Below are 23,819 nucleotides of genomic sequence, written 5' to 3' on the forward strand. Positions count from 1 at the left end.
TTAGCAAGTTCACGGAGAGCTTCTGAGGATTGGAGCTAAAGCAGTATCAGCAGGAATCCGAAAGAGGGGTCAGGTGTGAAATGTTTAAGACGGTAGAATGAGTAATTAGGAGCTCCTTTATTACATACCAAGCACTATACTAGGGGTTTTACATGCATTTGTCTTAACCTGTGCAAAGTTCTCACTATTGGCTGCATTTTATGCTGTGCTTAGTAAATAGTCATCTTCCGTAAAGACAAGCAGATGTTGTTATTAGTGTTAGTAATAAGCTTTAAGACATTGTTTTGATGATCATTATCAAATCACTTCAGCCTTTAGTGGGTCGTTTCGATTTCCCTTCTTGACCATGAAGACCTTCGAATAGGGAAAACTGACTATGTAAAGCAAAAATTCTGCAAATGGAAGTATCTACTTTGGTTCAGTATTCAAATGAAATAAGGATACCTTGTGGAGCAACAGCAGATAAGATGGCTTTCTGCTGACAACAGTCTAAGGCGTGTCGCATTCTGGCTGATGGAAAGACATCTACCTAAGCATCCACAGCAATTCTTACTATTTTATTTGCTAGAAACAGATTCACTAGCAGACTTTTTCATGTAAATTGAAATTTTTATTTCTAGTCTTAGATTTGTTTTGTAGAACCAAGATTAACTTGAGATACATTCAGTAGGCCATGTATGCATTTTAGGGGTGGAAGGAACCCTGTATCTCTTGGGATCCCACCTTCCAAGAAAGGATGAGAGAAAATACGCCATGCCGTGAACACTGATGCTTCTAAGTGTGGACTTTAGACCGGCCTAACACTTAGACAGCTGAAAACAAACGCACAAAACTTCTTTCTTTGCCCCTTTTATTTTAGGTCATAGTTTTAAAACTTCCATCTTCCTCACCCTTTAAAATCCACTACACAAGAACTCCAGTTAAATCTTAACGGCACTTGCAACCTATTCCAAACAAATACATTGAGAAAATCTTCAGCTGATTAGTCAGGTCAGTTATATGTTTACTGTTTTTTTTTTGTTTCGTTTTTTTTAAAGTAACACAGGTGCTATGCTGATCACATCAGTGGTTCATCCAGGCTAATATTCTGTCTCTGACATTGGCAGCCAAATGTTAGTTTCAGGCCTGGTTTTCTTCTATAGTGAACAAATAATTGGTGACAAGGGAACTTAGCAATATAAGACAGGTCTTCCAAAGTTCTCCAAGAGCCCATTATTTGTCAGTCATCCATGAATTCTCTTAAATCCCTTAAGATCTTTGTATTTTTAGCCTATTTTAGCTCCCAGGGCAGTCCCACAGTTCATAAATCTAGGACCAAGTATTTCAAGTTTCAGAGGCTTTTTCACTCCTACCACCTTATTTTTTTTATAAAATGGCCTCCTCGTTGGTACAGAATTTTACTAGTGACTTTTAGAAAGCGTAAATGGCTTTTACCCTGTACTTACTGATTCAAAGAATTCGCTTAGATAATTCAGACTACATTTTACTTTACTGAAACCACATAAATTTTTATAAATAGTGTATCCTTTCCTCTGTTTAGTGATTGATACTTTTTATCGGCTCTGCTAATTTTAGGCAAGAAGATCCGTTAACATAGTTCTCTGGCTGCTTCTTATAAACATATTTCACGTTGGTAAGCCATTAGTCCTAAGACCTTTCAAAGTTAAATAAATTATATTGACTTCATTTTTTTGGAGGTTCTATCTTTGAATTTCTGATTTTTTGAGTTGGCGTGGTCTTGTCAATCTTTTATATATATGTATATATACCATATGTATATTATTAGTTTTGTCAAAAGACCTGAAAATGCAAATTCTGCTTGTAAATATTGATGGGAAGGAGAAAACTTTCAAAAGTATGGATGATTCTCTAAAATGATATTTTAGGCAAAATACTAATTTCCGAGGCAGATTTGTTCATCTTAGTAGTATTCAAGATTCAGTAACTTACTGCATATTTTAAAATATGAAACAAAAGTAAGTTCTGTTTTTCCTTCGTTGGCACCTCTTCTTCTACCTGAACCTTAAATGTTGATGTTGCCCAGGGTTCTCTCTGTGGTCTTTTCTCACTTTCAGCACAACTTAGGATCTTATCTGTGGTCATGGCGTCTCCTGTAATTCATTGGTGATGACTTTGTCACCATTATCTGTAGCAGCCACATATCTGCTAGGACGTCTCTGCTTTAGGAAATGTTCAATTTGAGTGGGCAAAACAGATTGGAAACAAAGTATTTCCTTCAGTGAGACAGTGATTTTTTGGGAATGCAGCCGTGTGTGTGTGTGTACACACGCATGCACGCATACAGAATAGCAGATTATTAACCATGAAGCAGACTCTGAGAGATGCATTTCCCCTTCTAGTGGATGAATTATTTTGATCAACAATGAAAACGTTGAATCTTTGGCGAAAGTAGTAATATGTCCCTCTGCCTTTTTGTAAAATCACTTTTTAGGCAGTCGGATAAAAGTCTTTACATGAAAGTACCTTTGTTTATTGAGGAAGCTAAGCATCTCCATGCTGCTGGTCTTGCCCTTCCCTATTTCTGCTCTTTACTACCCATAGATATTTTTAAATATGTATATTCGATTATGTTGCTCCCTACTATTGACAGTTCTTACAACACACTGAGGTGTAATTTATTTCTGGACTTTTCTGCACTCTTCTTTTGTTCCTGAAGTGGAAACTTCTACTCATTTTTGTTTCCCTTCCTGGTTTGCTGGCCGCTTCTTTAAAGTTTCCTTTGCTAGCTGTTCATTCTCTATGTATGCTTTCAATGTGGGAGTTCCTGTTAGGACATCAGCTTTCTTCCTTCCCTTATCCTCCCCTCACCTCCTCTTCTCTTCTAAGTATCTCCTACCCTACCCCTCTCAACTTATCTGTTCCCATGAGTATAAAAATTAAAATGTCAGTGATTCCCAAATTTGTATTCTGGTCCTTACTCTCTTCTGTTCTCTAGGCTTATAATATATTCAAATTCAATTCAGAAACACATAGGTGTATCACACACATCTCAAACTTAATGTATTCAACCCTCTTCTTCCTCCTGGTTTCCCTATTCTAGGAATCAGCACCTCCACCTAACAAGTTGCTTAGGCTGGAAACCTAGGAGTCATTCTGGACATTTCCTTTCCAACAATCACATCTAGTCTAATACTAAGTCCTATTGCTTTTACCTCTATCAAATATGCACAGTATGCTTGTCTTGCCATCTCTACTGACATCACCCTGGTCTCAGCTACCATCAACTCTCACTTGGACTGCTGCAATATCCTCCTAACTGATCTCTTTTTTTCAAAATAAACACTGAACCATGTCACTCTCCTGCCTTAAACTCTTCATTGGTTTTCCATTGTGCTTCAATAAAATGAAAGTTCTTCAACATGGCTCTTCTATCTGACTCTCCCCTGCAGTCACACGTTCTTCGTCCTTTGGTCAGTCTGGCTTTCCTTTGGTTCCTGAAGCTAGAAATGGCAGTGAGTTGACGCTGGTGTTGCAGCTGCCCCTATGGCCTTTGCAGATGTTGGTAATCAAAAGGACTGGGTTTTAAAAAGCCTTTTGGGAAACAGAAGTGAAGGCCTTGTGTCTGTTGAAGTTGGGGAACCTATAGTAATGTGAGACACTCAGATGATCATAATCTCAGTAAAGAGAGGGACAAAGAAATATATCTGTTATGGCCTAGTCTCATAAGGGGGAAAAGTTTCCAAATATTCTTAACCATAGACCTACCCTCACTCAGGTTTGCTATTCCAATTTGTACTATCTGTGTGGTCTGGCAATTTCCAAGTTGTGAAATTTATTTAAAATGGTCCCATTGTACTTTAGTGTTCCTAGTGGAAGCAAATGCAAATCCTTCTTTTGTCAATCTAGGCCTCCTAGAATCCTGAATAGAAAACTCTTCCATAAGAGCTTTCACAAACCATAATTACAAAAAACATAGGGAAACAAGTAACCATGAGTGTGAGTCAGCAGAAATTATAACAGAATTAGAATATCAAGACCTCCAGGTATAAAGATAAATATCAAACCACCAAGTTAAGGAAATGCAAAACAAAACAAAAAACATGAGCACAGAACAAAAATACCATCAAAAGAGTTCAGTTTGATTTTAGAAAAGAACCACATATAACTTCTAGTAACAGTGGGTGGGTTAAACAGGAATAGACTCAATAACTGAAATGCAGGATAATATTTGAAGAAATTAGTTACAGTGTAGCACAGAGAGGCAGTAATATGCTCAAAGATATAAGATTGAAAAACAAGTTGAGTATTAGGTGTTCTAACATAATCCTCATCAAATTTCCAGTAGAAGAAAATTAGAATAGAAAGAAAGACAGTATTTAAACAGATAATAAAGGATGAAAATTTGTCATATTTCATGAAAGATGTGAATCCTTATGTTTAGAAACACTATGAATCCAAAGTGCAGTAGAAAACAAACAAATCCATGTTTTGTTAAATCACATGACATTAAATCAGAGATAATCTTAGAGAGCAAAGAAAGATCACCTATAAAACAATGAAATTACATAACTGATTTGATTTCTAATTTCCCCACCTGTTCTGTGCTTCATTTACTCCCTTTTGGTGATTTCTTTTGGATTAATTAAGTATTTTTAATCATTCAGGCTTCCCCTTCCTCCGGAGCTTGGTAGTTTGTATGTCTGTTTTTATTGTCTGTTATTTCTGTTGATTCTTACTCACCTGACTTCATTTTGTGTACTGGTTTTGGTACTTGGAAATATATTTTTAAGAATAATGTGAGGGCTAGGATGAAGGTGCTTTCTCCTAGAGAGGATTGTTACTTGCTTCTGCCGGAATCCTGGTGGCAGTACCAGTTTGGGACCATCTTAATTCAAGTTCAGTGTTTGACATGTTTTAGTGCATTCAAATGATGCCAACTCAGACTGCAAGTTTACCTTTCCTATGAGGTCAGCTCATTTTTACAGCAGATTCTTCTGGCATACCTCTTCAGTGCAAAAGTAGCTTTTACTGCTGCATTATTTCTCTGGGCTCTTGCTTTCTTTTAGATTTTGGTATAGTTATTCCTTACCATTTTGTTAGTTCTTTGACGCTTTTATGAACATGTTTTTGTGTTTCGTTTGACATTTGAAATTGTTCTCAGTGGGGATGATGGTCTGAAATTACCCATTTCCACCATTACCAAAAGCAGAAATCTTGTCATGTTCTTTTCAAAGACTCAGGTTGTAGCCTGTACTAGTAATGGAGAGTAGCTGTCAGAAAAGTGTTCTATTTAATATTCTGAAAGGGTGAGTTGTCTATTGGTAAAAATGGTGCCTCATTAGAACACAAGTAATAAAAATCCTTAAAAGCTCCTTGGATGATTTACAATTTGCAACAAGGTAGATATGTAGAATAGCTCTTTAGAGTGTAACTTCATAAATAAAATAAAATCTTTCTTTCACGATCTGTAGGTTTTGAGCGTGAGACTTGTGGATGGCATCATAGTGCATCTCGTTACCCAAGTTATTCCTTCTTTTCCCTCCCTTCTTTATCACAACTCTTAATTAATTTTACGTCCGTAATATCTCTTGAACCCACGGGCTCTTTTCATTCCTATTTCCTCTACCTAAGTTCAGATCATTCCTCTGGATGACTGATACAGCTTTCTAGCCAGGCTTCTTACCACTGTTCTTCTGTCCTTTTAAACATTAGCCACTGGCTCCCATTGCTCTCAGGATAAAGTCAAAGCCCCTACCCTGTTTCCCCGAAAATAAGCCCTAGCCAGACAATCAGCTCTAATGCGTCTTTTGGACCAAAAATTAATATAAGACCCTGTATTATATTATGTTACATTACATTGTGTTATATTACATAAGACCCGGTCTTATACTAAAATAAGACTGGGTGTGATGTTATGTTATGTTATGTTATGTTATGTTATGTTATGTTATGTTATGTTATACCGAGTCTTATATTATAGTAAAATAAGACTGGGTCTTATATTAATTTTTGCTCCGAAAGATGCATTAGAGCCGATTGTCTGGCTAGGTCTTATTTTCAGGGAAACACGGTATGTACTCTGCATTACTCGCATGACCAGGTCTGTGCTTACTTTTCTTGCTTCTGCTATCAACTACCCTCTATCTTCCACTCCTTCTACAATTTGTACTTTGAAAGCACTCAGTAACGGAATGAATGGTGTATGTGAAAGGCAAAGCCAGATAGATTCAAGTAATAATGCTTAGGCCCTAGGAAAGGACTTATGATTCATGTTTCTACTAGAAATCTGTTCAGGTAGTTGGTTGAGCCATGTCTCAGGACCAATGTGTTAATGTCTACATTTCATTTATTCATTTTATAGCATCTGTCTTTAGAGCAAACCATTCAGGAAAAATTAGAACGAACAACAAAAAACCCAACCTGTCCCCATCAATTTGTATTTTAACTTCCCCTCCCCTCTAAATAACCTTGTGTTAGAATTATAGAGGTATCTCCATGAATAGTATCCAGCAGGTACAGACTCAGTGACATGTCCATACAACGGCAAGAGCTGTAGGTCACACACTGCGTCTCTGAGTGATAGCCACATACAACAAATACTAACGTCATCACCCAGTTCAAATGTGAAGGACACCAGTGACACCCACATGTAGTCCTTGGGGTTTGGTGGTAAAGAAGAATCTTTGTCATCCCCAGAACCTCAAGTCCATTGTTTTTTGTCATCTGGAATGAAATGACTCAGGTGCCTTTTCATTCATTTAGAATGTATCATATTGTAAGATCAGCTGTAGAATTCTATAGGGTATCTTGGAATAGTATCTTTATCATCTAATTGACAGTGCTTTCTCCAGTTTTGTTGACTGTCAACAATCATCAAATCTCTCATTGATTGCAGCAAAGTAATTGTTCTCTACTCTAGCGGTCTGACATATTGTTTTATTATAGTTATTTGGAAAGTCGTCTTATTCCTGCTAATTAAACAACAGTTCTAAGGTATGTAAACTGTTTTATTTAAAAGCTTGGTTAGAAGTCATTTTTATTCCTTTGCATTCTGATATGTTTATAGGAGATATAAGGGGAATTGTAACTGCCCCAATGATGAGAGATTTGTAGTAAATAGTACCACACACCCTTTCACCCTGCCCGTATTAAACATCTATAATTGGTTATGGCATTCTTTCTCAATGCAGTCTACTAACCAGTCTTAACATAGTACTTCAAGCCACTACTACCAGTCAGATTTAGCACTTGAGCTCCCAGAACCAGCTTTTCTTGAGTAATCCTTCCTTGTTCACTTTACACAAAATACCTTTTTGCATGTCTGTGTCTTAAGTTCTGTGCACACACAGTTATTTTCAAGATTATATTTTGGGTACTATTTCTTCCCTCCCCCGTATTATTTGTAGAGTGTACCAAATTTTGTAAGCCAATCATGATCATCATAAAAATGATGATGGTAACAGTTAACATGTATTGAGCAGTTACTGTGTACCAGGCATTGTGCCAAGTGCTTAACATGTATTATTTTATTGAATTCTTGTAACAGCTCTATGAGTTAGGGACCATTATTAATCTCATTTATAGATGGAGAAAGCGGGGCAAAGCTAGATAACTGGTAAATGGTAGAGCCTGGATTTGAACTGAGGGCATCGGCCTTCTCCGCCTAAATTACTAACTTTGAGTTACTACCTCCCTAACAAATGAAGGCTGGGTTAAAACCAGAATGATTCATAATGAAAATACTTTTGCCTGCGCTGTTACTAGGCTAAAATAAAAGCCACTATACCTTCGTATTTTCCCAGATTGCAAACTAACTTAGCACAACCTTTTCAGTCTCTTTCTGAGAAATTTACAGTTTTTTGTCTATTAAAAAAATCTGGTGGACTTCATAAGTATGATTTGGGTTTTTATTGACCTCTTTTGCGTTTGTCTTTTCAAATCTTGAACAATAACCTTTATAATTTTTGAGAGACTAGCTATCTTTGTCAGTTGTCTTACATGTTCACAGATGGCATTCTTTTATCTGTCCTCATACCATCTGTAGCACCATCGTAATCTATTCCAGTTGGTGTCATCTTTCATTTATGCAGGAATGAGTTATTAAAATACAACTTTATATTTGTATAACATTTTGGGTAAACATTAGGGTAAAACATTGATTTATTTTATCACAACAGTCCTATGCAAGGAAAATTTAATTTTGTATTTTTTTCCGTCTCATTTTGATTTACTTTATGTATAGTCTTTGGAATTGAATTGAATTCCACAGCTATTTATTGAGCACATATATTGTGGTCTCAGAACTGTGGGAATGAAGATAGGATCTCTGTTCTCATGAGCTTACAGTCTAGTGGAAAAGGCAGTGAAGAAGTAAACACAATTATGATTTCCACTACAGAAAGAAAAACAGAATGACAAAGGATTAAATCTGGTCTAATGCATCTAGAAAGTCCTTTTAGAGGAAGGGTGATTAGGAGTTTGCCAAACAAAGTGGAGCTGATAGGTGGTAGGAAAGAGGAAAAGAGTCTTAAGGTCAAGTGAGCAGTAAACTAGAAAGCCCTGATGGTGGAGAATTTACAGTGACCGAGATGCTGGAAAAAGTTCAGCAAGAGAGTGAAACTTGGACTAAGCAAGAGAGTGACAGGTGGTCTGAAGTGAGACTTGAGAGGTAAGCAGGGATCAGTTGCCTTGAAGAATTTTAACCTAAGATTAACAGCAAATCATTGATGAGCTTAACGCAGAGGTATGACATAAACAGATTTGGGTTCTAGGAAGACCTCTCAGGGTACAATGTGAAGAATGGATTAGAAAAAAGAGAAGTGGATGTAGGGAGGAAAATTTGGAGGCTGTTTTAGTAGTCTTTGTGAGAAATGCTCTTTTACTTAGACTAGGATAATGGCAGTAGAGACGGAGAGAAATGGATGGATTTAAGAGAGAATCTTAAATTCTGAGAATGGAGAAGCCAGTCTAGGTGTCTACAAAGCTCTGGATTGTTCTACTGTGTCATGCTAAACCAAATGCCTGTCCGATTGCAGGAGATAAATGGAGAGGAATGAGACCTGAAATTAGTACCTGTATCATGAACAGACATGGCCTCACAGGATAGGTATAAGGATACTAAAGATAAAAGCACTCAGTTAATTGCAAAGTACTCAATTTAACAGTCATCTAGTCGGGATTCTGATGTAAGGTTTGCCCTTTCACTTCAATGTGTGTGATATCAACAGAACTTTGATAAACAAATGTGTATTCAGTAGCTGATGTCTCGCTTTCCCCTTGAATGTCAGTTCATTCTTTCATTTGCTTGTTCATTCATTCATTCAAAAACAAAAAACAACAACCATTTGTTGAGGACCTAACTATCCACTAGATAGGTTTACTTATCTCAGTCTTTAATCCCACATATAACTGTCATACCTAGTGTAGGCCTTTGGTGTGTATAGGTACTAGATGGGCCAAATCTCATTTAGGACACATTTAGTCGGTCAGGTTTCCATTTTAGTTGACAGAGCCTCATCATTTCTTCCCACGTAGTCTATCACTCAGGGTGCAGTCATTGATAAAATTCTGCAACCCTTGTCTCCCCGGTCTCCTGATGTCATGTCCTTTGGATTTTCTATAGCTAGTCCCAGTCTTTGCTCAGTATGTCTAATCCCATTTCAATCAAAGAGTTCATTGATTCAGCCACTGCCACCACCATGTCTTTTATCAAACAGTTGTTTAACTGAATTGTTTTTTTTGACTGAGAAGGTTAGCTATTTCAGAGAGGAAAATCTAGTTGCAACGAGGCAATGCAAGCAGTTGTAGCAAGTAAATCCTCAATCTCAGTGGTTTAAATGCAATAAAAGTTTATTTCTTGCTAATGTAAACTCCAGTTGGTAGTGGATATGTAATTGGAGCGAATCTTTGCTCCATTCGCTGACCTACACTGATGGAGTCAACAAAATTGCCCTGAGCTCAACATCCAGGTGGCAAAGGGGAAGAGAGTGAATGAGGAAGATCACACAGGAGATGTTTATGGGCTAGGAGTAGATTCCTACCCTACCATGTTTCATTGGCTAGAACGTGGGTATATGGCCATACCTAAATTAAAGGTAGGCTGGGACATGTATTCTGGGTGATGGCCCAGGAAGAAAGGAAAACCTGATGAGCCAGTCTATCCCACCTGACTCTCCTTGTATGGTATCTGCTCTTTGATTCAAATCATGAGGGTCAGGAAAGGTCCAGAGATGTGGAGGAGTCTAGTCTCCATTGTGCTTTTCTAAGCTGTGCATCACGAGCTGGGCTTTAGAGTAATGTCTACATTCTGAATTCATAACATATCTGATGAGTGCTATTCCTTTGTTCTACAGGGAAATAAATGCTCGACTTGATGCTGTATCTGAAGTTCTTCATTCAGAATCCAGTGTGTTTGGTCAGATAGAAAATCATCTACGTAAATTGCCCGACATAGAGAGAGGACTCTGTAGCATTTATCACAAAAAAGTAAGTGTGATAGAAATCAAATCTATTAAATGTAATGTTCCTCAGCATGAGGACACTAGATACTATAGGAAAGCATTTCAGAGCTTTATTGTTATTGTTATTTTATTTTGTAAAATCTTGCAGATAACATAAGAGCATCCTCAGAAATTTTCATTTCACAAATTAAGGTTACTCCAGAGTTTGCATTATAAAAGGTAAAGTTTGTCCACTTCTGTTAACTACAGCAACACGTAAAGGCCCTTCTGTTATAATACAGGATATTCTGTTTCAGCCTCAAAATGTGGACCATCATCAAAACAGGAAATTTACTTAGATTAGCTACTTTTAAAAAGAGATGCGATTTCTTTTGACTCAGAACAGCTTATTTGACTTAATTAGAGGACAAATCTGCTCTAATACTTGTGGTGGCCTCAATGTGTAAATAAGTTTAGATATTGAAGGTAAGTTAAAAGCATTATTTTGCTCTTCATCATTTAAGCTTTACAGTTTGTCATAAAAATAACAAGACAAGGTTTTCACACTTTTGAAGGAAAATACTTCAAAATATGGCTAAAATTTAAAAGAACTATCAATTAGTTGTATTTATAATTGCTGATAAACTTTTGTTACGCCTGTTGCAGAAGTCATGCACTTACGTTAGACCCTTTGTTCCTTATAAAAACTTAATGAGATTGAGCCAATGCCATGCTTACTGATGGGAAATTATGCGTACTGCTGTCTGTATATAATGCTACAGGAGCTTGCATTACCTCAGCAAAAATGCTGCTGAGAGAGAGAGAGTGTAACTTGCTGGTGACAAAATTAGTATCTAACCCAGAGTCCTTGACTGGGTTTTTAGTAGCTACTCTTTTGGATGCTACCATTTTTGATGAAGTAGTTTTGACTGCCATTGCATGTTTTTCCTGGTTGTCCCTACATAAACAAATTTTATTTTTTGTCCAAATGTAAATCCTTGCCCATTTCCTAATGTTATTGTAGAGCAATTTTTACAAACCTAAATTTTAGTTATGATCAGTTTTTCATTAGTCTTTACTGTTTTTAGGCCTTTCCCCCAACAGAGTTTTACTAGAACGATAAGTACTTCTGAGAATACTTGCAGTGCCCAAGATGACTTATGTAACTGTTCCATGTGCTTCAGCTAAATTTGAAAACAAAGAACAAGCCAGAATTGGGAACACTAATCCCTAGGAAAAAAAATGTGTGAGTTGGTTGTGGGGTCAGTTGTGTCTGTTGTAGCATTACTTTGGTGGATTGTTGTTTGGCTGGCACTAGCAGAGGCTGTGCTGATAGTTGAAAGTTTTATGATTGACTTTTTTGAGGTTATAGAGTAGATGTCAATCTATTTGTTATTTTGTATCCTTGGCCCAGTGCCTGAGAGTCCCTGCATATTATTCCCTTCAAGCTACAGATCTCCAAGCACCTTTACTATTTTAAAGGATTCACTAACAGATGTCAGAGATTTTTGTTTTTCTCAGGAGAAAATAGGAGCAAAGCTGGGAAAATTATCAATTGCAAATCAAAAGAGCTAGTCAAAGTATCCATGGCATCAGGAGGGCAGCATCATTCCATGCTGCTGTGATTTCTGTTACGCCTGTTGCCTCTCTTTAAAATTGACTTCGATGTTTGTATTTCATAAGGTTCGTGTATTTATACAGTTTTAAAAATCTGGTTCAAGGTCAGAATCTAATTAATTTTTTTATTGATATATAACCTTATATTAGTTTCAGGTATATGTATAGCATAAAGATTTGTTGTAACTATCTGTCACCATAAGGAGTTATCTCAGTATTACTGACTATATTCCCTGTGCTGTACACTACATCTCAATGGCTTATTTATTTAATAACTAGAAGTTTGTACCTCTTATTGTCCTTCATCTTTTTCACCCATCCCTTGCCTCTCTTTCCTCTGGCAATCATCAGTTTGTTCTCTGTTTCTACGAGTCTGTTTCTATTAGGATTTGTTTGTTCATTTGTTTTGTGTTTTTAAATTCCATATATAAGTGAAATCATACAGTATGTGTCTTTCTCTTACTTATTTCAGTTAGCATAATATCCTGTGAGTCCACCCATGTTTTCGTAAATGGCAAGATTGCATTTTTTTTATTGCTGAGTAATATTCCGTTGTGTGTGTGTGTGTGTGTGTGTGTGCGTGTGTGTGTGTGTATATGTGTATCATATCTTCTTTAGCCAATCATCTATTGATGGACACTTGGGTTGCTTCCATACCTGGCTATTGTAAATAATGCTGCAGTGAACAGAGGGTTGCACATACCTTTTTGAATTAGTGTTTTCATTTTCTTCAGATAACTACCTAGATGTGGAATTGCTGGGTCATATGGTAATCCTATTTTTAATTCTTTGAGGAGCCTTCATACTGTGTTCCATAGTGGCTGCACTAATTTACAATCCACCAACAGTGTGTGAGGGTTCCCTTTTATGATGAGAACTTGAAAGATCTACTCTCTCCGCAACTTTTAAACATACAATAACAGTGTTATTAACTGTCACCACAATGCTGTACATTACGTCCCCATGCCTTATTTATTTTATAACTGGGCATTTTTACATTTTGATCATCTTTCCCCCCTTCACCCACTTCTGCCACTGGCAACCACCAGTCTGTTCTCTGTATCTATGAGTTCTTCTTTCTTTTTTTTTTTTTTTAGATTCCACATATAAGTGAGATCATACGGTAGAGAATCTAATTCGTTTTAAAAGTAACCAATATATTGAGCAAGAATGACCTTTATTTTAGAATTTCAAAATATACTTCACCAGAGGAACTTATGACTCATTGAGAAGCTGCTCCTTGTTGCTGTTTTAATGTTTAGACAGAATGTGCCTAAGGATTGGTTTGAAAAGTGAAAATTAGCAATGATATGGTAACAAACCAAACCATTAAAAAGTCTAAATGCTTTAAACCAAATTTTTATAGATTAGTTAGCTGGCTCTTGGAACCCACCAGCAGACCCATGTCTGTTCTTTATCATTAGATTACGCTAAATAAGCTTCTTCTATATGTACCAAATGGTGAGTGATATCCTGGGTACAGACTGTGCCAATTATGTGAAATTCAGAAAATGGTAAGGAACACTGTTTGGATGTTGTGAAAGTGGTAAGCCTAGACCATATGGCTGTGTGGAAAGTGCCATGGAATAGGCACAAATAGGTATTTTTTATGATGATAATAATAGAGGATCCCAAGTAGGCTGACACTGAAATAAAATAAACATTTCTTTTGATAGAACTTTAATGTCAAATCTTAGAAAATAGTGCTAGTCACAGGAACCAATTAACTTTACTCAAGAACTGCTTTGTAAGAAAGTGACGCATAACTGCTAAGGTTGGTGAATACATTTAAAGGATAATAGCACTTACTCAATGTTGAAAGGACAGTGATTCCAGAATTTTGTAGGTGAGAATGGTTTCTTAGCCAGACTGGTAGAAGCCCAAAAGTCAGTATGGAGCTTAGGCTGGGCGTCTCCCAGTCCTGTGCAGGTCAGCCTGTTCTAAGGCTCTTCCACAGAGAAGTTTGCTGCCGGAAATGGGGCTGCACAGGAGTGACTCCAGCAGCAGCTCCTTCACCCTTGTCCTCAGCTTTCTTCCAGCTTCACTGACATAAAGAAACTTGAAAACAACCCTGCTTGGGCACTCAGCACTTGATTGCAAAGCATTTGTGGTTTTCAGTCGGCTTCTGTTGCTGACTTAAACTTTACATCATGTCTGAGCATGAAAAAGTAATCCCTTTCTTGCCTCTCAAATACAATAATTACAAGAGGTTATTATTCATAAATTATATTAAAAATGTTTGTTTTTAGTTCTTCATTTTTGTTAGAATGTATCGTTAAGTGATTATTGGCCAAAACCTTCTCAGCTCCATGTTTATACAAACAGTCCAGCTTCCGGTATGTATCTTACCCAGCATACACATACAGTGGCCCTTCTGGAGAAGAGGTGCTTCATGATACACTTTGAACTCAACTTTTGTTAAGTTGGACCTAACTTCTTATTTTTCTGCATAATTTACTTCATTCCTTAATAATTATCTTTGTAGAATACGATATTAGCATTAATCCATTTTATATATGCTACTTACTATGTGTACTTACTAACTAAACCATAAATTGTCCTATCTCAAAATATTTATTTTCATCAAATATTCTATTAATTTTATTATTTTGAGCCCTTTGACGTGATCTAACCTGGACTGGTTGCCCTTTATACCTTTTGTACAGCTTCCTTCTTAGGTTTCCTTTTCTTCCCTTGAATTGAATCTTCTGTTTTCTGTATTCCATGTCTTCCTCTTGGTTTATTCCTTTATGTTGGTGGAGTGTGGAGTACATCTTCTAGAAACGTCCTGATAAAAGGTATTGGAAGTAGATGTTTTGAAACATTGATGTCTGAAAGTGTCTTTTCTACTCTTACATTTTTTGGTAGTTTGGGTATAAAATTCTAGGTTATAAATGATTTTCCTTTAGAATTTTGTGTTACTCCATTGTTTGCTAGCTTCTACTGTTATTGTTCAACCATCTGAACTCATTCTGATTCCTCATTCTTTGTGTGGCTTCTTTTTTCCCTTTTTTTCCCACCCCTCCTTCTGGAAATGGGAAGATTTTCTCTTTGTCCCTAAATGATCTAAAATACCATGATTTGCCATAATTTGGTTCTGTTTTCACTCATGTATTGGGTCCTTTCAATCTGGCAACTTAAATCTTGAAGTTCTGGGAAATTTTCCTGAATTACTTAAAAAAAATTTTTTTTTCTTTCTGCAAGTCTGTTATTTGAATTGATTGAATCTTCTGGACTGATTATCTAACTTTCTTCTTTGTTTTCCATCTCTATACTTTTGCTTTACCTTCTTGAAAATTTCATCACTTTTATCTAATACATTTTGTGTTGAATTTTTCATTTTTACTACCATGTTTCCCCGAAAATAAGACCTAACCCGATAATCAGCTCTAATGCGTCTTTTGGAGTAAAAATTAATATAAGATCCGGTATTATATTATATTATATTATACTAAAGACTGGATCTTATAGTAAAATAAGACTGGGTCTTACATTAATTTTTGCTCCAAAAGACGCATTAGAGCTGATTGTCCGGCTAGGTCTTATTTCGGGGAAACACGATATCATAATCAATTTCTAGAATTTCTTGTTTTCTTCTTCTTTTCTCAATATTTCTTATTTTCCCCATCGCATCCTATTTTTGTTTCATGGTTGCAATATTCTGTTTAACTGAGGATATTATTATTATTTAGAAGTTTTCTTTTATCTGTATAGGTTCTATTCCCTTCAGATTTGACTAATTGATTGATTGATTGTTTTGGTCTTTGCATTTCATATTAGAATTTTTTAATCTGATGCCTGATCATTTTTTAAGAGTAGAGGACTAAAATGCCGATAGAAAGGTCTGTGTAGCTGAATGTGACTTGCAAAATATGAGGTGAACAATAGAATGAATTAGCTGGCCCACTTACTGGTATCCTTATAGTTTCTTTAGAATTGGTACCCTGCTGTAGTATCTTTAGAATTTTCCTCTTGGGCTTGTGAGATTCCCCAGGGACTCTCTTCAGTTTCCTGACTGGCTAACAATGTTCTGGGAGCTAACAACTGGGAATCTCAACGTTCAGTTTGCAGCTTTTCCTTCAATCCCTTGTTTTTGGTGATACCCTTATCCCTTACTATGCCTGAAGCTGGTTCAGGTAGTCTGTGTTTCACCTTCCCCAGAGAATACAACTAGTCCTCTGTAGGGTGGAAGAATGGTGGTTGCTCAGTGGCATGAAGAGGAACAGGAGATCGAGGGATTTAATTGCTTCTTAAATCATTTTCAACCAATCCTTTTCTACCCTTCCCGCTTCCAGCTTCCACTATCAAAGATAATTTGTGCCACCGGTTCCTGAGTCTTGTAGGATGCTTATATAATTCAAGTTGGGCTTATATAATTCTAGTTTTCTTCAGGGCCAGCTTAAGATTCAAATATCTTGAGTCTTCTAAGTCAATTTCCACTTACTTTTTTATTTTATAGCTTCTAAGATATTTTGCTGTTTTCTTTTCTCCTAATTATTTTTGTGGTTTTATGCCTTTTAAAACATTATTTGATTGTAGTTTCAAGATTACAGTGAAATCAAATGCACATATTCAGGCCATTCTCTTTCAGAAGCTCCAATGTAAAAATTATTCATGCTTATGTTAAAAAATTACAACTGTTTACAAGCGTATAAAATAAAGAGTGAAAAGTCTTCCTCTATTACCCCCACATACTCACTGCCCACAGGTAACTAGAGTAAGTTACATGTGTACTCATTCATAAATTTTTTATTTATATTTTTATTTCTATAGAATAATATATATAATTTAAAGAACTAAAAATGAAATTTTATTGTGTATATATATATATAGTATATAGTATAAACTTATACTACATATTTAATATATGTTAAAATTGTGGAGTTCCATATCAATCTGTACATATCAGTGTGAACAGATGTCTTAATTTTTAAACTGTTTTATAGTACTACATTGTATGAGTTTTTCCTAATAAGATTGCAATTGCTTGATATTTGTTTTTTATTCATCTTTTGAATATTATTACACTTTATATTCATATACATATTATTCCCTACTTGTTAAAGTATATTTTTAATTAATTATTAAAAGTGTAATTGTTTAGTCAAAGAGTATGTGCACTTTTTTATTATGAAGATATGCCAAATTGTTCTTCAAAAAGATTATCCCTCTACTAATAATATATAAAAGTGTTTTTTTTTAAACACCCTGTGTTACTTGGCTATTATCAAGTTTTTATATCTTTGACATTCTGATAAGTGAAAAATGCTCTCCTGTATTTTTAATTTGTTTGTCCTGATTGTGGGGTTAATCATGTGCTCACGGGACATTATTTTTCTATGAACTGCGTATTTAGTTCATTTAGACATTATTCTTTGGCTTATTTATCTTTTCCATGTAAAATTTGTAAGAGTTTGGTATATTTGGGAGAATCTTGCCCTTTTTCTCTCACATGTCAGATATTTCCCCAGAATTGTCCTTTATATTTTTGACACTGCTTACTATATTTTTGCTATATGGTGAATATATTTTAAAATGAAGAAAATATGAGCAATGAGCAAGAATTGACTTTACTATCTGTCTCAAATTATTTACGTTATAGCTTTAAATTATTATTTTATAAAGTAAATTGTTAGTTTAACAGTTAGAAGGTATCAACAGTACTTTATCTCAATTAACTAGTTTATATAATAAATTAAAATTTTCCTTTATTCTGATTCTATCTTTAAAAAGACCACTAATTAACTTTTATTTTCATGTATTGTATGCTGTTTAGATAATAAATATTTCTATTTTCAGTGTTCTACTCAAGAGTTCTTCTTGATGGTCAAAACCCTTTATCACCTGGAGTCAGAATTTCAAGCCTTAATACCTGCTGTTAATTCCCACGTTCAGTCAGATTTGCTCCAGACATTTATTTTAGAAATTCCTGAACTCCTCAGTCCGGTGGAGCATTACTTAAAGATACTTAATGAACAAGCTGCCAAGTAAGTAGCAGTCCTTTAGTTTTCTTTTCTAGCAGTGAACGTTTGAATTTGCTTGTCCTAATGCGTTTGCCATTCTATGTGTGGATTCTTAAGGTTCATTAGAAGTATGGAAGAAGTTGCGTGTGAAATAGGAATTGAAATTAGATACTAACGGCTTCATATTACAGCTCAAAGTAACACTTTGCTGTATAAAATTTAGGCAGTTTACCATCTAGGACAGATGAAGTACTTACTCAAGTATCATATGATGAAACGATAAAGTCCAGAGAGAGCAATTAGTAGCAGTTTGTTAATCCCAAAATGGGTGTCACATGCCATCTTGTACTCAGTTGCTAGACATCCTGGGATGATCTACCTTATATTTAGAAACTACAGAAGCAAAGTCATCTTTAAGAAGTAGTCATTTTATAATTAATCCCACAAAGAACTCTATATAAAAGAAAGAAGACTTGACAGTGTTTATGTTTGTGTTTATTTTCTGAATAGGCAAACAACAAATGTTTAATTTTATCTCTTATTGCTTTTACCTTTGGAAGCATGAACTTGCAGAACAAAAATGATGTTAGGGAATTTTGTCAGTCTTCAAAGAAATTAAGAAACTTACCCATAAATCAAGAAATTTAGGGTGGCCAGATGGCTCAGTTGGTTAGAGGGCGAGCTCTCAACAACAAGGTTGCAGGTTCAATTCCCGCATGGGATGGTGGGCTGTGCCCCCTGCAACTAACGATTGAAAATGGCGACTGGACTTGCAGCTGAGCTGCGCCCTCCACAACTAGATTGAAGGACAACGACTTGGAGCTGATGGGCCCTGGAGAAACACCCTGTCCCCCAATATTCCCCAATAAAATTTAAAAAAAGAATTATTTATAAAAGTTAGGGTCAGGCAGTTTTTCTGACTTCCATCCCTCTCTCTGCTTTTTCGTCATGCTCTGAAAAATAATTGATAGCTAGTATAAGTTATATGTATGTTTCAATATATGTATTTGCAATTTTTTTTTTTTTTAGAATTGGAGATAAAACTGAATTATTCAATGACCTTTCTGACTTCCCTTTAATAAAAAAGAGAAAGGATGAAATTCAAGGGGTGACTGATAAAATCCAAATACATTTGCAAGAAATACGAAAAATACTGAAAAATCCTTCTGTACAGTATGTGACAGTATCAGGACAGGAGGTAATGTCAAACACACTTTTATTTTGCAATAGTTTTCCTAAAGTAGAAGAGCTATTTTAAAATGTAAATAAAAATATGAGAATAGAACGAAAACATTATTATTTTCGTATTTTCAGTTTTATTCCTTTAAAATATGTTGTCATACCTTGTTTTGATAAGAATTATTTTTATAACAGTGTTTTGTTTATGTACTATAGTCTTTTGATAAAGTCATGCAGCTTAATGTTACATGTGTTTTAATGTTATCTGTTAAAATTATAATAATAGAAAACCTTGACTATTGTAGATAATAACTTAAATAATTCATTTATCCTAAATCCAGGAGAGAGAAGTTAGGTTCTGATCCCTGCTTGCAGATGATGAAATGATACAAAGTGAACCACCTGTGTTGATTGGCTCAGTGATTAAATGGCAGGACTTCCTTCTGAAGTTAGGAGTATAGCTGCTAAAAAAGAAAAAAGCAAATAAATAAAAACAGGACTATAGTGAAAAACTACTCTTAGTGAGTTTTCTATAAGATTAGGGTGCTGTTTAAATGTTTTATTGGTGTGTGTATGTCTCTTTAATGTTTGATAATATCTGAATGAGACCCAGGAAAAAGTATGCTTTTTAGCTGTAGTTGTACCTTTTAGTCTGTTCTGAGTCTTGAGGCATTCTACTTCCACATCTTGAATTAGGGAAAAATATGAGCAATGAGCAAGTATTGGCTTTACTGTCTACCTCAAATTATTTACCTTATAGCTTTAAATTATTATTTTATAAAGTGTTTAAACTGTTGATTAGGGAGGGAGATAAATTATCTTATTATTCTTTACTTAACCTTCAGTAGGTTAAGGTGATGAATTTGAGGCAAGAAATTTCTTAGTTATTAACAGAAGGATGAATTCTTGTTGATTTTTTAAAACCGCTAGAATTTTAATAGTACATTAATGCAGAATCACTTTTATACCATTTTTTGAGAATTAGTGATTTTATTCATTTAAATACCAAATGAATTCTAAATATTCAGCATTGTTATAATCAAATTCTGTTTAAAAGATTGTACTAAAGGCATCATTGAATCATTTAGAGATATTTAAAGGACTAAGAATAGATTCTGTCAACTGTGATTACCTCTGAGAACTGAGGGAGGAAGAGAGGAAAACCCTTATTTTATATATTATGTGCTTCTTATTTTATACACTTCTGTACTATCTGAACTTTTGTAATCATTTTTTAAAGCAGTTCCACATGGTCCATGGATCTTATTATTATTTCTAAAAATAGATAAATCGACAGACTCTTAAACCATTGTTACTTTTGACATTTGTTTTTCACTTCTGTTTCCAGTTTTTATATACTCCTTAGAATAGTAAGATTTATTGACTGTGATACCTTATTATCTCTGACTCTGAAAATATTTGTTTATTAGAAAATTGTGAAAACAGAAACTTATATATCTTTACATAATTCACTGCTTCTGTGATAGTCTCTATCATATTTTATATATATAGACAGTTCTCTCTTAACCTTGAATCAAGTATGGACTGAATATGGGGTGACACTTAGATTTGGGGCAATATTGATAGGTATTATTATTCTTCAGGAAAAGGAAAGCAATATTGGGAGAAAATCTTTAGAAAAAAATTATTAATTCATAGCGTGGAGCATATCCAGGTATCTGCTTAGTATGTTCAAAATGTGGAAAGCATTCTCTGTTAAATCTTATTTCTACATTAAAAAAAAAAGTTGAAAATTCTTAAGAGAGAGTGAGAAAGAAAAGGAGAGTAGGAATGGGAGCGTTGGAGAAAACAGAAAGCAGTTTTGAGGGTGAGTTAAGAATTTTAGCAAACTTAGCAATGATGCCAGGCCAGCGATACCACAGGCAATAGTTTGAGTAACAGTATCTGACATTTAATCAAGACAGAATTGGATCCCAGGAGAGGAATATGAGAGATTGCTAGAACAAATCAAGGCAGACTTCTCACAGCAACACCGAATAAAGTCAAGAACTATAGAGCAGGAAAAGTTGCTATGAGAACTTTCTAAGGTTTCTGAAATATGTGTGAACTTCTAATTTTAGTTATTTTTCCTTTCCTTTAGCAATAAATTCCTTAAACAAAAAGCCTGTCTGCTCATTCTTAGAATGTTTGTAAAGGGAAATAGAGAATTTCCTCTTCCATAACCAGTGTAGAAGAGAACAAAACTACTAGCTGGTGACAATTCTGAGGAGAAACGCAGGCTGAAAACCTAGGACTGCTGAAAGCAAATGGACACACAGGATCAGCAGTGACCTGAGGAAGTGACCCAAGGATTTAACAGGCAGGAAAGTCCGTCTGGGCTTTCCTGACTCTCACTGTGTTTTCCATCCTATATTGGCCCTGCACATGGCTTCCTTCAGGAGCTGTGGTCTTTAGGGTAGACCCTTGATACTTAAAGATTGAACAGTTATGCTCCAAACTATATGCTGCTCCAAAGGGCTGTGACCAGTAGCAGTCTTTAACGTGCGTAAGGCACATATTGAATCCAGCGCTGTCATGCTGGGGTGTTTCGACAAGTTACTTAAGTAAACTAGCCTAGCTGGCTGCCCAGTGATCTCATTGAGGTAGTTAGGTCTTTTTTTCAAAATTTCCACCATTCCTTAGGCAGTAACTCCTGTGGAGCCCTGTGTTAGTCATTATGAACTAGATATATCCTTCTCAAATATTAGTGATCCAGTGTGTTTCCAAATTTTTCTGTTTGCCTTTGGCATAGATTGCTCTTCTAGAATTATCTTATAAAAAGCTTGGTATGTCTTCTCATAGAATACTGAAAAATAATAATTAAGCAGAATTTTTTTTTTTTGCGTAGTTTTAAAGTAATTTTATCTTTGCACTAATGATACTTACGGCCGTATTTTGTAGGGATATTTTTTTCAGTTCCTTTTTTGTAGACAGAGGGGACTTTTTTAGACCCTTCACTCTTAACTGTTTAACTGGTGTGGCAGATTTGAAATTGTTAATTTTTATCTATACAAGAGGACATCATTAGTTCCAAAATTTCTGCTAAGAATGAAAATTGTTAAAATTAACTATCAATTCCTATTATAATTAATGTAAAAGTTATAGTGTTGCTATTAATAGAAAAGTAACACGAGCCAAGCTGGCACTATTAATAATATGCATATTATAAATATCTGAAATGTGATAAAACTGATAAAATTGAAAAAGCTCCCATAGCCATCTCAAAATTAGTAGCAGCCACAGAGGTTTCATCTTGTACAAAATGAGTTTATTTATTTAAATAAAACATTGAATTTCATGGCAGTAATATAGGAATGTGAGCAGGAAGAAGAGATGATATATAACAAATGCTAAAAATGAAAGGTGTGAGAGAAGAACTTACTTCCTGGCTGATTTCAGAAAAGTTGTCTTGTAGAGCACAGTTGGATCTATAATGTTCAAAGAAGTGAAAACTTAAAGAAAACACTCGAGAAGAAATACCTTCCTCCCCTAATAGTTGGGGAAGTCAGTACTTTTTTTGTGAAGATTCTTTTAAGGGACATAGGTTCCTTGTATAAAAACTACTATAATAAATCCTCTTCTGTTCAGAACAGGCAGGGACCATATCTCACACTTGGATAAATAATATCTAATAATTGAACATTTAAAAATTTTATGTACTTAGAAATTCAGTCTTATTACTAAGTAATAATAGAATTCTTAAGACAAATGGGTACTAATAAATGAAATAGGTCATTAATGAAAAAAATTACCATTTGTAGTATGTGTAAACCAATGTTATAAACATTAAAGTGCCAAGTTATATCTTTATTACAAACTTTTTGCTCAATACCAATTGTACTTTACCCAAGTATTGGAGCCCTAATTAATAATATTTCGTTGTATGGACATATATAAACTCTCCCAAGAATAATACTGGATTTATTTTGAATGTTTAGAATAATATTTACTATTTATAATTAATATTTAGTACAATTTTGAGGAAGCTTCAAAAATACGGTTAATCATTTAAATATCTAACTTTTATTTATATTTATTTTAGTTTATGATTGAAATAAAGAACTCTGCTATATCTTGTATACCAACTGATTGGATTAAGGTTGGAAGGTAGGTTAAAAATACATTTTTTAAAGTTAACATGAATTATAATGACATCTGTATATCTGTATGCTACTGATTGGTAATAACCACACCCTTGACATAAAAAGCAGTTTTTCCCTTTCATTTTTCATTTTTTTAATGGAACTTTTAACTAAAGAAAAAATAATTTTTAACTCTCTTATCATTGATTTAAAAACATTTTTTCCAAAAGATGTCTTATATGTAAACATTTGTTTCCTTGTTTTGTAAATTGCTGTTTTATTCTTATCTTCAGAGTACACTTTAGACATATGAAAGAAAAAAAGCTGAGGAACCTTTAGTTATAAGATTAATTTGGTTGCTTGAACTTCTTGATGAATGCTATACCTGACATTTCTTTTAAGAAGCTGAAATTTCATTTTCTACTTCACTGAGCTCTGCATTTCTTTATTCATAATGTTTTCCATGGCACATAGTTATAATAGCTCATTACATCTTTTTTGTGAGTTATATCATGAATTGATGAAAATAAATTAGTCAGAAACAAAATTAGAGAACCACATAGGGACTCTGCTTTTCT

The 23,819-nt window shown here is 34.9% G+C and overlaps 1 protein-coding gene across 2 annotated transcripts in view; it reads left to right on the forward strand.

The window, feature by feature from the left end:
- The window catches only part of MSH3 (mutS homolog 3), a 141,119-nt gene that overhangs the window by 51,673 nt on the left and 65,627 nt on the right, over nt 1-23,819 (forward strand). For both annotated transcript variants that reach the window (XM_033110824.1, XM_033110825.1), the window contains exons 13-16: nt 10,314-10,446; nt 17,817-18,004; nt 19,010-19,178; nt 23,202-23,266. In XM_033110824.1, coding sequence (XP_032966715.1) covers nt 10,314-10,446; nt 17,817-18,004; nt 19,010-19,178; nt 23,202-23,266 — 555 coding nt within the window. The remainder of the gene's footprint in view (nt 1-10,313; nt 10,447-17,816; nt 18,005-19,009; nt 19,179-23,201; nt 23,267-23,819) is intronic.

This window comes from Rhinolophus ferrumequinum, chromosome 7, assembly GCF_004115265.2.
Source record: "Rhinolophus ferrumequinum isolate MPI-CBG mRhiFer1 chromosome 7, mRhiFer1_v1.p, whole genome shotgun sequence".
Classification (NCBI taxonomy): Eukaryota; Metazoa; Chordata; class Mammalia; order Chiroptera; family Rhinolophidae; genus Rhinolophus; species Rhinolophus ferrumequinum.